Genomic DNA, 13,592 nt, shown 5'->3' with positions numbered 1-13,592 from the left:
AAGTAAGAGAGATTTTCTGTATAAAGTGTTTGTGGCCACAGTGAGCGACTTTTCTGGTACATGGTTAAGAAAAGGTGGAATCCAGATGATTTGTTGTGGTGTTTTTGTACTAAATGCAGGTGAAAGAGGATCAGCAGCAGCAGCTGAGCGGTGTGTGTGGTTCTCTGTGTGTTTTGTCACTGTTTCAGCCAGCTCATCTAGTCTCTTTAGATCTTTGTACATAATTCTACACAAACTCAATTCAAGCAGCTACATGGCAGCATAAAAACCATTTGAGAGTCTGCTCACTTTCAGTGAAGTGCGTCTCAGTTTGTTCATGCTTTGTGAAAGCCTTTACGCAGTGTTGATGTGAGTTGTTTCTCCTGCTAAATTATTTAAATTGAATTAATGTGGTGAAGTTGTTACCCAGCAATAAAAATTTATATTTAACCTAACTATTCAGTACAATGTTTAAGTAGTGCCCTAAGTAGGGAGTTGGTGTCATTTGAGACGAGGCCGATAGTCTATACTCAAAACTGCAGACTGAACTAAGTGGCAAAGTTAGCTAAGGAAAGAAATGCTCTGCACAAACCTTTTCTGCATTGTGGACATGCTGTTTCTCAAACGCTTTTTTATCCCCTTATTTGTGTTTTTTAAAACTTTCTCCATTTTAAACGTAATGCTAAACTCATGTTTTCATTTCATCGGTTGTTGTGATTAGCATTTATTTTAAGGTGAACTATAAGGCACTAGGACCCAGCAGCACTGTTAATTAACAGAGTTATGGTCCCTTAAATTTCTGAGCGGTGCCGCATGTAAACTCTAGATGTCGCTGTTGCACCACTTCCTAAAATACTCCACACGGAAATACCTGTACTGTAAGTGTCAGGACCCAGGTGAAGTAAATCAACGATTTAAACAAAGCGCAACAGTTTAGGGAAGGTCCTTTCCTGTTTTACATGAAGAAAAGTTGATTGAAAGGAACTCCAGTGTCATAGGGCCCTGACCTCAACTTAACTTGGGATAAAACCTGGGCATTTTTGTCACATCCGGACGTGCACAAATTCCCACATACACACTCCAGAACCTTAATAGTTGTAGCCAAGTGGAGCTTAATGATCCAGTGACACTGACACACTGATATGTAGCCCCGGTTCTGGCTGTGTTGCTTAGACGGGCAGTGAAAAAATCCAGAGGGAGCAATGCCCACTCCAGTTGCTTTAGTTTAGTTTAGTTACCCTAAGCTGGACTCGAATCTAGGGCAGAAAAATATGCGCTCTGCCCACTGCGCTACTCAAACAGTGGAGTAATAAACAGGTTGTTATGCTGATAAACCTGTGCACACATGACGTTACCAACATTAAAAATGAACATTACTTAAAATAATAACCAAACACTTTCTAATTCCCACAACTCATTTTCTATTTAAAATGTAGCGAATTACAAATCTTAAAACAAAACATACTTAAGTAAAAGTAAAGTTACAGGTTGTAAAATCTACTTTAAAAAGTACAAGTACACAAAAAAACTACTCAATAACAGTAACATGACTAAATGTAATTTGTTACTTTACACCTCTGTATAAGCCAAACTATGAAAATGTGTGAAAAACAAGTATAAGTAACATCTGTGCCAAAATATTTAAAAATAATAATACATTTTATTTATGGGCACCTTTCAAAACACTCAAGGACACCTTACAATACAAAACATCAGTACATAATTAATGACACAGATTAAGGGTAGGCGAGTTTAAAGAAATACGTTTAAATATGTTTTGAAACTAGGGATTGAATCAATGGTGCGAATGTCAGGAGGGAGAGAGTTCCAGAGATGTGGGACAGAGTAGCTAAAAGCTCTAGCTCCCATATGAGGTAGACCAAAAAGGAGAGAGTTACAATAATCAATTCGAGAAGTGACCAGGGCATGAACACACTTCTAGGAGCACTTCTAAGGAATGGACGTAGATGATTTATGTTACGTAAATGGAAAAAAGCGAATCGTGTGATATTGTTAATATGTGCATGAAATGAAAGAAGAATTTCAGTTTTATCAGCATTTAATTTGAGAAAATTGTAAGAGAACCATGTTCTTAATTCTATTAGACAATCAGAGATAGATGGAGGAGGAAGAGTAGCCGTGAGCACAATGGACAGGTATAGCTCGGTGTCCTCCGCATAACAATAAAATTAAATGTTGTATTTCCTAATGATACGTCCAGTGGGAAGTAGGTAAATTATAGTAGAGGCCCCAAGACAGAGCCATCACTAGTAACAGTGGGACATCACTAGTAACAGTGTGAACACTGTGAACATACTGTACACGTCTAGAAATTAAGAAAAACCAATCCAGCACAGCATCACAAAGACCAATATATGCTAGCAGATCCAATACCTTTTATTTTCAATTCACTTCCACTAATAACTGATAGCATTCACTTACATCAGGCTCTAAACCTCCTGGTTCTACCCACCATTCACTCCACTATAGATAATCACATTATTTACCAGTAACAGTTTAACCTAAAGATTTATACTTTTATTATTACTATTTACTTATTAATGTTTACTGTGTAATTAATGACCTATTAATTACACAGTATAATTCATTCATTGCTAACCATTTCTCCCCAATACTCACTCACTATATTTGATATTTTTATATTTTAGCTTGTTTGGTACAATCTGATGAGTCACACTTGTGTCTAAGTGCTGATAAATGAGCAAAGCAGCTCCAACACTGTAAGCATTATTTCTGTAAAATGTGAATGCGCTGGTGTTTTTTGAGATTACTCTGTATATTAAAACTCTTGCCACACTGTGAGCACTGATATGGTTTCTCTCGTGTGAATGCGCTGGTGTCTTTTGAGATTACTCTGTATATTAAAACTCTTGCCACACTGTGAACACTGATAGGGTTTCTCTCCAGTGTGAATGCGCTGGTGTATTTTGAGATGACCCTGTTGATTAAAACTCTTTCCACACTGTGAACACTGATACAGTTTCTCTCCATTGTGAATGTGCTACTGTTTTTTGAGATTACTCTTTATATTAAAACTTTTCCCACCCTGTGAGCACCGATAAGATTTCTCTCCAGTGTGAATGCGCTGGTGTAATTTGAGATTACTCTGTTGAGTAAAACTATTTCCTCACTTTGAGCACTGATATGGTTTCTCTCCAGTGTGAATGCGCTGGTGTCTTTTGAGATTACTCTTTACATTAAAACTCTTTACACACTTTGAGCACTGATACGGTTTCTCTCCAGTGTGAATGCACTGGTGTATTTTGAGATGACCCTGTTGATTAAAACTCTTTCCACACTGTGAACACTGATACAGTTTCTCTCCAGTGTGAATGCGCTGGTGTTTTTTGAGATTACTCTTTATATTAAAACTCTTTCCACAATGTGGACACTGATACGGTTTCTCTCCAGTGTGAATGCGCTGGTGTACTTTGAGATGACTCTGTCTATTAAAATGCTTTCCACACTGTGAGCACTGATACGGTTTCTCTTCAGTGTGAATGCGCTGGTGTTTTTTGAGATGACTCTGTTTTTTAAAACTCTTTCCACACTGTGAGCACTGATACGGTTTCTCTCCAGTGTGAATGCGTTGGTGTTTTTTGAGATCACTTTTTCTATTAAAACTTTTTCCACACTGTGAGCACTGATACGGTTTCTCTCTAGTGTGAATGCAGTGGTGTGTTTTGAAATCACTCTGTCCATTAAAACTCTTTCCACACTGTGAGCACTGATACGGTTTCTCTCCAGTGTGAATGCGCTCGTGTCTTTTAAAATTACTCTGTATATTAAAACTCTTTCCACACCGTGAACACTGATATGGTTTCTCTCCACTGTGAATGCGCTTGTGTACATTGAGATGACTCTGTCTATTAAAATGCTTTTCACACTGTAAGCACTGATACGGTTTCTCTCCAGTGTGAATGCGCTGGTGTTTTTTTAGATCACTCTGTCCATTAAAACTCTTTCCACCCTGTGAGCACTGATATGGTTTCTCTCCAGTGTGAATACGCTGATGTTTTTTGAGATTACTCTGTATATTAAAACTCTTTCCACACTGTGAGCACTGATATGGTTTCTCTCCACTGTGAATGCGCTTGTGTACATTGAGATGACTCTGTCTATTAAAATGCTTTCCACACTGTAAGCACTGATATGGTTTCTCTCCAGTGTGAATGCGCTGGTGTCTTTTGAGATCACTGTGATGTTTAAAACAATTCCCACACTGTGAGCACTGATACGGTTTCTCTCCAGTGTGAATGCGCTGGTGTATTTTGAGATTACCCTGAGTATTAAAACTCTTTCCACCCTGTGAGCACTGATACGGTTTCTCTCCAGTGTGAATGCGCTGATGTTTGTTGAGATTACTCTGTATATTAAAACTTTTTCCACACTGTGAGCACTGATATGGTTTCTCTCCAGTGTGAATGCGCTGATGTACTTTGAGATGACTTTGTCTATTAAAATGCTTTCCACACTGTGAGCACTGATATGGTTTCTCTCCAGTGTGAATGCGCTGGTGTATTTTGAGATGACTCAGGCACCTGAAGCTCTTCCCACACTGTAAGCAGACGTTTCCTTCTTCCTGTGTGGGACTGAGAGAGGTGTTAATGCTGACAGTACCAGAGGACGTTTGCTGATTACTGGAGCTTCTGGTGGGCGTCAGATCCTCATGTTCAGTCTTAATCTTCACCAGAGTCTCATATTTATCATGATTGCAGCTCTTGATGTGATTGTGGAGCTGATTTTGGGTTGTAGAGGAACGTGGACACGAGGAGCAGCAGAAATCCTTGTTCAGTTCTGAAGCAGAAAATAATTAAATACATTTATAACATTATAAATAATAAATAAATTTATAACATTATAAATAATCAAATACATTTATAACATTATAAATAACAAATACATTTATAACATTACAAACAATCAAATACATTTATAACATTATAAATAATAAAATACATCTATAACATTACAAATAATCAAATACATTTATAACATTATAAATAATCAAATACATTTATAACATTATAAATAATCAAATACATTTATAACATTATAAAATCAAATACATTCATAACATTATAAATAATCAAATACATTTATAACATTATAAATAACAAATACATTTATAACATTATAAATAACAAATACATTTATAACATTACAAATAATCAAATACATTTATAACATTATAAATAATCAAATACATTTATAACATTATAAATAATCAAATACATTTATAACATTATAAATAATTAAATACACTTATAACATTACAAATAATCACATACATTTATAACATTATAAATAATCAAATACATTTATAACATTATAAATAATCAAATACATTTATAACATTTAAAATAATCATATACATTTATAACATTATAAATAATCAAATACATTTATAACATTATAAATAATCAAATACATTTATAACATTATAAATAACCAAATACATTTATAACATTTTAAATAATCATATACATTTATAACATTATAAATAATCAAATACATTTATAACATTATAAATAATCAAATACATTTATAACATTATAAATAACCAAATACATTTATAACATTATAAATAATTAAATACATTTATAACATTATAAATAATACATACTGTTAGGAATTGTTAAACTGAGATCTGATGCTAACGTCCTGTAACGTGATTCATCCTGCATTCATCATTTCCTGCTCACACTGATCTGCATGAGCACAATACAAGCTTTCACTGTATGATGCTTCATCCCAGGTTCCTCTGATTCTATTCAATCCAAATCTTATTTTACTCAAGATAAAAAATATCTTACTGAGTTCATCTTTATCTTCAGGTTCTTCCTTCTTCACAGGCTTCATCTGGAAACCTCCACACTGTTGGTCCTCTGGGGTGAGGTGTTCCTCAGAGGTGAGGTGTTCCAAAGGAATCGAGGTTCCTTCACCTGAAATTTCTTTGTTTTGTGAAAGAAGAAAAATAAGTTTGTTATTGTTGGTAGTAACGACCGACTTCTTTATTAAGCACTTAAGTTAGAACTAACAGATACGTACTTCTATTCTATCTGTCAAAAAACACGACCTATAAACCTTTGTTTAAACAGGGTTTCAGCAGATTTAATAATAATAATAACAATAACAATACAACCCCAAATCAGAAAAAGTTGGGACAGTATGGAAAAAGCAAATAATAATATAAACACAGACTTTGACTTTTATTTGATGTCAGACAGTTGAGATGTTTCATCTTTTATCTGCTCAACTTCATTTCATGTATTAATAAACATCCATTCCTGCGTTTCAGGCCTGCAACACTTTCTAAAAAAAGGAGGACAGTTAAGATCTGGATGGAAGGTGCAGACTCATCTCTCCAGCACCATCAGCACAAACAATCACGTATATATTGAATATATCAGCTTATATACTCGACTTTATTTATTCTCATTCATTACCCAATCATTCAGCCACTTGTATTCACCTGGCATTACTCTGTAATTATATACTAGTGTAAACACGGTACAGTCAGCATGATCTGTTTAATCTTCTTTATCTTCTGTCTCCTCATGTCACTCACCTGCTCACTTCTGCACTAAATATACAAAAATATTACAAGAAATTGAGACACGACCAAATTAGGAGAAATGATTTTGCTTAAGTCTTACTGAGTTCATCTTTATCTTCAGGTTCTTCTTTCTTCACAGGCTTCATCTGGAAACCTCCACACTGTTGGTCCTCTGAGAAGAGCAGTTCCACAGAAGCCACAAGTTCTGCAGGGATTAAAGTGACTTCACCTGAAATTCATCAATATGAGAAGAAGAATCTCAACAACTGGAGGAAACTGAAGGTTGTGGGTTTGGTATTCCAACCATAAATATATCCTAGTTACATTAAAACTTAAATCCAGACACTGTACTGTACCACTCTGTACTGTACTGTACCTCACTGTCTGGTGGAAAATTGTCATCATCCTCTATATTTACTTACAGAAGAAATCATCATCATCATCCTCCTCCTTTTGTATTATTTTCTTCTGGAATCCTTCATGTTGTAGATCCACAGGGGTGACGTCTCCCTCTTCTGCTGACTGCATTATTAAAGATCTAATAGACAGACAGACAGACTATTCATCTATAAACAAAGTTCAACTATAAACAAAGTTCACCTGTAAACAAAGTTCAACTATAAACAAAGTTCAACTATAAACAAAGTTCAACTATAAACAAAGTTCAACTGTAAACAATGTTCACCTATAAACAAATATCAACAATAAACAAAGTTCAATTATAAACAAATATCAACAATAAACAAAGTTCAACTATAAACAAAGTTCAACTATAAACAAAGTTCAACTATAAACAAAGTTCAACTGTAAACAATGTTCACCTATAAACAAATATCAACAATAAACAAAGTTCAACTATAAACAAATAACAATAAACAAAGTTCAACTATAAACAAAGTTCAACTATAAACAAAGTTCAACTGTAAACAATGTTCACCTATAAACAAATATCAACAATAAACAAAGTTCAACTATAAACAAGTATCAACAATAAACAAAGTTCAACTATAAACAAATATCAACAATAAACAAAGTTCAACTATAAACAAATATCAACAGTAAACAAAGTTCAACTATAAACAAACATCAACAATAAACAAAGTTCACATATAAAAAAGTTCAACTAAAATCAAAGTTCACCTGTAAACAAAGTTCAACTATAAACAAAGTTCATCTGTAAACAAAGTTCAACTATAAACAAGGTTTAAAAATATGACGTGTTTATATAAAACTGTGAGATTTAATCATGAAGAAACTCAATCAGTTCCGCTCAATTGATTCATTTTGGTGGATCGGTTTAAATGAATCGGTTCATTAGTACTGAATCATATGTGGTGCTAACAGTTAGCGGAGCAGCTAATAGTTTGTTTGTTTAAATAAAACTGGAGTTAAAGCTCCTCAAATCCTCACAGTGATGTTTTATTATAAACTCTAGTTTTATTAATTAGAATGTGGTTATAATTAAATATAAGGGTTATAATTAAATACATATTTTACTTACAGATGAGGCGCTACAGTACAAACACAGCAGCTTCTTGTTCTTCTTATGATGTTTAATGCCGGTTGGCAGAACAACTTAAGACGCACCAGCGTCACCAACTGGACTGGAGTTTAGCAGCTTAGCAGTAAAACATCTCCATTAGCACATCTGTATTAGTGGTGTGCGATACTGCAAAATTTGGTATTGATCCGATACCAAGTAAATACAGGGCCAGTATCGCCGATATCGATCCAGTACCGATACTTTGTACTTACTTTCATGTAGGGAAGAGCAGTGTATCATGATTTATGAGGTGAATGTATCATCAATTTGCTTTGACTAATTAATGATTTTGTGTTTATTAGTTCATGTGCAGTGAAAACCCACTACAGTTTGTAGGTGAATAAAAAGTAATTTTATTTATGTAATAAACTAATGAAGTCTGGGGTTTTTGTTGAGAAACAATTATATAAAAAGAAACATAATTCCCCCTCTTATTGTACACTCTGGCTTTTTGTAAAATAAAGTACAGAAAAATATTAAAGAACGTAAATTATTTTTTCATAGAAATGTTTTTGTTCATAAGCAATAATATAATGAAACTAAATTAATTCCTTTCACTGCACTTCTTATCTGGCTTAAAACAAACTAAAGTAAAACATTAAAACTTAAGTAAGGAACATAAATTATTTTCTAATATACAATCTAGTGCACTACGTAGGGAACATGAATCTATTATCTTTCACACTATTTAGTGCACTATGTAGTACACATTAATGTGTTTGTGATGCAAACAGTTAGTTTAGTAGCTCAGTAAGCAGCTCCTAAAAGTTCTGTTATCACTCATATCCTTTGCTGTGTGTGAGAGGGTTTTTTTTTTTTTTTTTTTTTTTTTTTAGCTCCCTGAAATGAGTTTTTGCAACTTGGGATGTCTGACATGTTAATTTCCATCTATCCATCCAGCTTAAATACCATAAACACTACATAAAACATGTGGAGTTAATGGTGTAATTATTAACCTTTGTGCTCAATTCTTCATTTGTGGTTCCATGGTGTAATGGCTAGCACTCTGGACTCTGAGTTCAAATCTCGGTGGGACCTGGCTTTATTTAGGTAAAAAACTCTGTAATCGATGCTGAGAAGACAGTAGCGTTTTACATATGACTGCTCTATGCTGAATTAGAACACAAAGCGCAAGTCATTGTTTACAGCGAAATCTACCGGCCAACTGCGTCCTGAACTTAGTGCAGTTTTCCAACAGTGGAACGTTTTGTTGTGATTTTGATACTTTGGTGGCAATGTTTAACTAAAATAACTTTTATTTAGTATTTAAAATTTCTAAATTACCTCAGTTTTTTAAAACTGCTTTTATTTGGGGCCCGGTGTGAGGTCCAAGATTGACAAACATTAGCAGTTTCAGGATGGTAGCATTTAGCGCATGTGCAGTACAACAGAGAGTTTAGAGTCACCTTAAATGACATGTTAATTTCCATCCATTCATCCAGCTTGAATATCATAATACCACTAGTAGTGTTATAGTGTTCCACATGTGACTGCTCCATCCCAAAATATAATCGCAAATCATTGTTTACAGCGCCATCTTAAATGACTAATTATTAACTTTTGGGCTTACGCAATACCTCACTGTGTGGTTCCATGGTGTAATGGTTAGCACTCTGGACTTTGAATCCAGTGATCCGAGTTCAAATCTCTGTGGAACCTGGTGTTATTTAGGTAAAAACACTGTTATCGATGCTGAGTAGAGAATAGTGTTCCACATGTGATTGCTCTATGCCGAATTGTAACAACAAAAGGCAAATCAGCGTTTACAGCGCCACCTACCCGCCAACTGGGTCCTAAACTTAACTCAGTGCGATTATTAACAGTGGGGCATGGTGTTATGATTTTGATACCTGGGTGGCAATGTTTAGTAAAAGACTAGTTAAAATGTACTGCCTAAATCTTCTACATTATTTCAGAATTATATGAATCCCGTCAGTTTAAAAAATCTGAGATGTTAAAGTCTGAAGTTGTGTGTGTGCATTTTTTTTTCTTTTTGGCTTTATTTACTCAGCAAATGGCAAGTGTTATTTGGGAGCCGGTGTGAGTTTCAAGGTTTAGAAACGTTAGCAGTATCAGGATGGAAGCATTCAGCGCATGCGCAAGTAGCGCTTGTGGGGTGTAGACCAAGCAGATCACCATTCAGGAGGGTATATCAGTGCCAAAATACGAGCCAGTTTGTTCAGTAAAACTTTATAAGCCAACAGCAGCAAATAGACTTAAGAGTCACCTTAGATTACATGTTAACTTCCATCTATCCATCCAGCTTAAATACCATAAACATACGCACAAAACATGTGGAGCTATTCTTACTACAGTAAAACACACTGAACTGACTTTTAAAGTGAAGTTCAAAATGTTGTACCGAGATCGTTCCCATCTAGTGGTGCTAGATAAATTACAGCTTGTTGCTTGGGTACAGATTTGTGACATTATTATTAAATTGTTGTTGTTGTGTTTGTTGTTATTTTTTAACTGTTCATGTTTTTAAATGTAAAACCATAAACAGCACCGTCTATAAATAAATGAATCTTGTGCTTCAACTTGAGATTTTTGTTTATGTGAACAATTTCTGAAATTTGATGAGCTTGATTAGTTATATGTGTTAAGATGAGGAATGAACCTAAACACTTGCTTTTAAATTTTAAGTTTTTATTTATTTATTTTAGTTTCAATACAACGTGACACCGGCAAAATAAAGAAAGCAAAATTAAAGTGTCCCAAGTGTTTTTGTAACGTGGTGTAGACCTGCAATGGCGACTGTTTTTGGTATACAGGAAAGAAAAGGCCGAATACAGGTGAAAAGGTGTTATTTGGCAACCAGCACTGTGTAAATATTGGATAGAACACATGATGGGTTATTTTAACTTGTTGGGTTGTGCAGTTTAACCATTGTGCTGGATTAAATACATTTAAGAAAATACAGCATTAAAGCATAATCTCAATAAAATAGTCTACAATTTAACACTATAATACAATACAATACAGTGACAGTAAGTCTGTGTCTGTTTCTGTGTCTGTTTCTGTTACTTATTCTGAATTGTGTTTGTTTGTAAACTGTGAATTAGTTCTTAATCTGGTCGTGATGTTAGTGAATTAAACCTACATCTCTCTGATGATCTGACCGATGAGCTGTCTGTTCTGACCTGCTGCTTAAGTCTGGCTAGCTCAGTCAGTAGAGCATGAGACTCTTAATGTCGGGGTCGTGGGTTCGAGTCCCACGTTGGGCGAGTATCTTCATTTAACATCTACTGAAACCAAAAGGACGTTCTTCCACTTTGTACAGCCGGTCTTTGGTGACTTATCAGGTGGATATTTGTGCTTGTAGGACTGTTGTTTACTGGATGTTTTCAGTTACTTATTTCCACTATTCTGTGGGACTACACATTGTTGTTGTGTCTCATATCCAGTTGATCAACAGGCAGGTTGTGCAATAAAAGACACTCGTCCCTGGGTGGGCTCGAACCACCAACCTTTCAGTTAACAGCCGAATGCGCTAACCGATTGCGCCACAGAGACACATAAAAAGACATTTCATTGGACGGTACACACGGGTCACATGACTTGCTAACTTTTACAGCAGGGCAGTTACGTTTGGCTAATTAAAATAATGGCATGTTTCTGACCTGAATGAGAGGTGCATTAAAAAGATCTCACACTTGTCAGAGACAACATTTGAAGCCCAGGTTAATAGAAGCTCCTAGTGAGAGAAGGCTCACTTGTTTGTTACTTTAAGTCTAAAAGTGGGTGTGGCCCATACAGGGATCAAACCCACGACCTTGGCGTTATTAGCACCATGCTCTAACCAACTGAGCTAACCGGCCTATGACCAAGGGCAGGGCATATACCCACATACCTGATTCTATACTGCCAGCCCTTCAGTTATGGAGCTGCTACACAGAAACGATGGAGAGCTTTACTGTTGTTCTCAAGTTCGTCTCGGCTGTAGGAGAGGAGACTTAATGAATGAATTCAGTTTAAATATTAATTTAAAAAAACTTAATGATTTACTAGGTTGTTTGTTACAGTTTCCTTTCCAGTCGTACCTCCACACAAACCAAAACACTCAATCTGTAAAAGAAAGATACGTACATGAAAGTGATGAGGTTCTAAGATTTTCTAATGTTGCACTCACTATTAAAAGTTAAAAGTATGGGGGTGGGTCAGTACCAGTACCAGGGTGTGTCATGCTATGGGGGTGTGTCAGTACCAGTACCAGGGAGTGTCATGGTATGGGGGTGTGTCAGTACCAGGGTGTGGAATGGTATGGAGGTGTGTCAGTACCAGTACCAGGGTGTGTCATGGTATGGGGGTGTGTCAGTACCAGGGTGTGTCATGGTATGGGGGTGTGTCAGTACCAGTACCAGGGAGTGTCATGGTATGGGGGTGTGTCAGTACCAGGGTGTGGAATGGTATGGGTGTGTGTCAGTACCAGTACCAGGGTGTGTCATGGTATGGGGGTGTGTCAGTACCAGGGTGTGTCATGGTATGGGGGTGTGTCAGTACCAGTACCAGGGAGTGTCATGGTATGGGGGTGTGTCAGTACCAGGGTGTGTCATGGTATGGGGGTGTGTCAGTACCAGGGTGTGTCATGGTATGAGGGTGTGTCAGTACCAGTACCAGGGTCTGTCATGGTATGGGGGTGTGTCAGTACCAGTACCAGGGTCTGTCATGGTATGGGGGTGTGTCAGTACCAGTACCAGGGTCTGTCATGGTATGGGGGTGTGTCAGTACCAGTACCAGGGTGTGTCATGGTATGGGGGTGTGTCAGTACCAGGGTGTGTCATGGTATGGGGGTGGGTCAGTACCAGTACCAGGGAGTGTCATGGTATGGGGGTGTGTCAGTACCAGGGTGTGGAATGGTATGGAGGTGTGTCAGTACCAGTACCAGGGTGTGTCATGGTATGGGGGTGTGTCAGTACCAGGGTGTGTCATGGTATGGGGGTGTGTCAGTACCAGGGTGTGTCATGGTATGGGGGTGTGTCAGTACCAGTACCAGGGTGTGTCATGGTATGGGGGTGTGTCAGTACCAGGGTGTGTCACACACACTTATACCTAGGGTACCCTGTTACCCCCAGGACATGGGGAGAACATGCAAATTTCACCCAGTAATCGAACCCAGGACCCTCAAGAAGCCGTCCCACAGTGGAAATCAAGTCAGTATATGTGCAGTCACATAAATCCAGTCATGCCCATATATGGTAAAGGTAAATTCACTCTGCTCCCTCGGAACGCTGTGACATCACAATGTGGACCTGTGCTCTTCAGGAGCAGCATTTTGATTTTCTCCTCATTTACAATGGCTGCTTCTCTGAGACAGAGGTTTCTGTGTGTGCTGTGTTGCGGGGCGCCTCCCCGGGCGTCCTCTGGGGGCGACCCGGGTCACGGGGGCGGCGCAGAGGCCGAGGAAGCGCTCCTGATGGAGGAGTTTCTGTTTAAGAGGACCAGGAGTGTGTTTAAAACCTGGAACAGGTCTGTACACTGACTGACACC

General features: G+C 37.0%; 1 protein-coding gene and 2 non-coding genes across 3 annotated transcripts; 1 reads left to right on the top strand and 2 right to left on the bottom strand.

Annotated features, from left to right (window-relative positions):
- Nucleotides 1-3,412: 3,412 nt before the first annotated feature.
- On the bottom strand, nt 3,413-4,483 carry LOC134325994 (zinc finger protein ZFP2-like; the record flags this gene model as incomplete). The annotated part of the gene is made up of 1 exon (XM_063008191.1): nt 3,413-4,483. A coding segment is annotated over one exon (1,071 nt), but the record flags the coding sequence as incomplete, so codon positions are not given.
- Nucleotides 4,484-9,689: 5,206 nt separating this feature from the next.
- On the top strand, nt 9,690-9,761 carry trnaq-uug (transfer RNA glutamine (anticodon UUG)). The gene has a single exon. It is a non-coding gene; the product is annotated as a tRNA-Gln (tRNA).
- Nucleotides 9,762-11,544: 1,783 nt separating this feature from the next.
- trnan-guu (transfer RNA asparagine (anticodon GUU)) lies at nt 11,545-11,618 on the bottom strand. Its single transcript has one exon. It is a non-coding gene; the product is annotated as a tRNA-Asn (tRNA).
- Between the last annotated feature and the right edge of the window lie 1,974 nt (nt 11,619-13,592).

The sequence above is a fragment of the Trichomycterus rosablanca genome, chromosome 14 (genome assembly GCF_030014385.1).
Source record: "Trichomycterus rosablanca isolate fTriRos1 chromosome 14, fTriRos1.hap1, whole genome shotgun sequence".
NCBI classification, from domain to species: Eukaryota; Metazoa; Chordata; class Actinopteri; order Siluriformes; family Trichomycteridae; genus Trichomycterus; species Trichomycterus rosablanca.
Note: the sequence above shows the minus strand (reverse complement) of the source record. Positions and strands in the feature narration are given on the sequence as shown.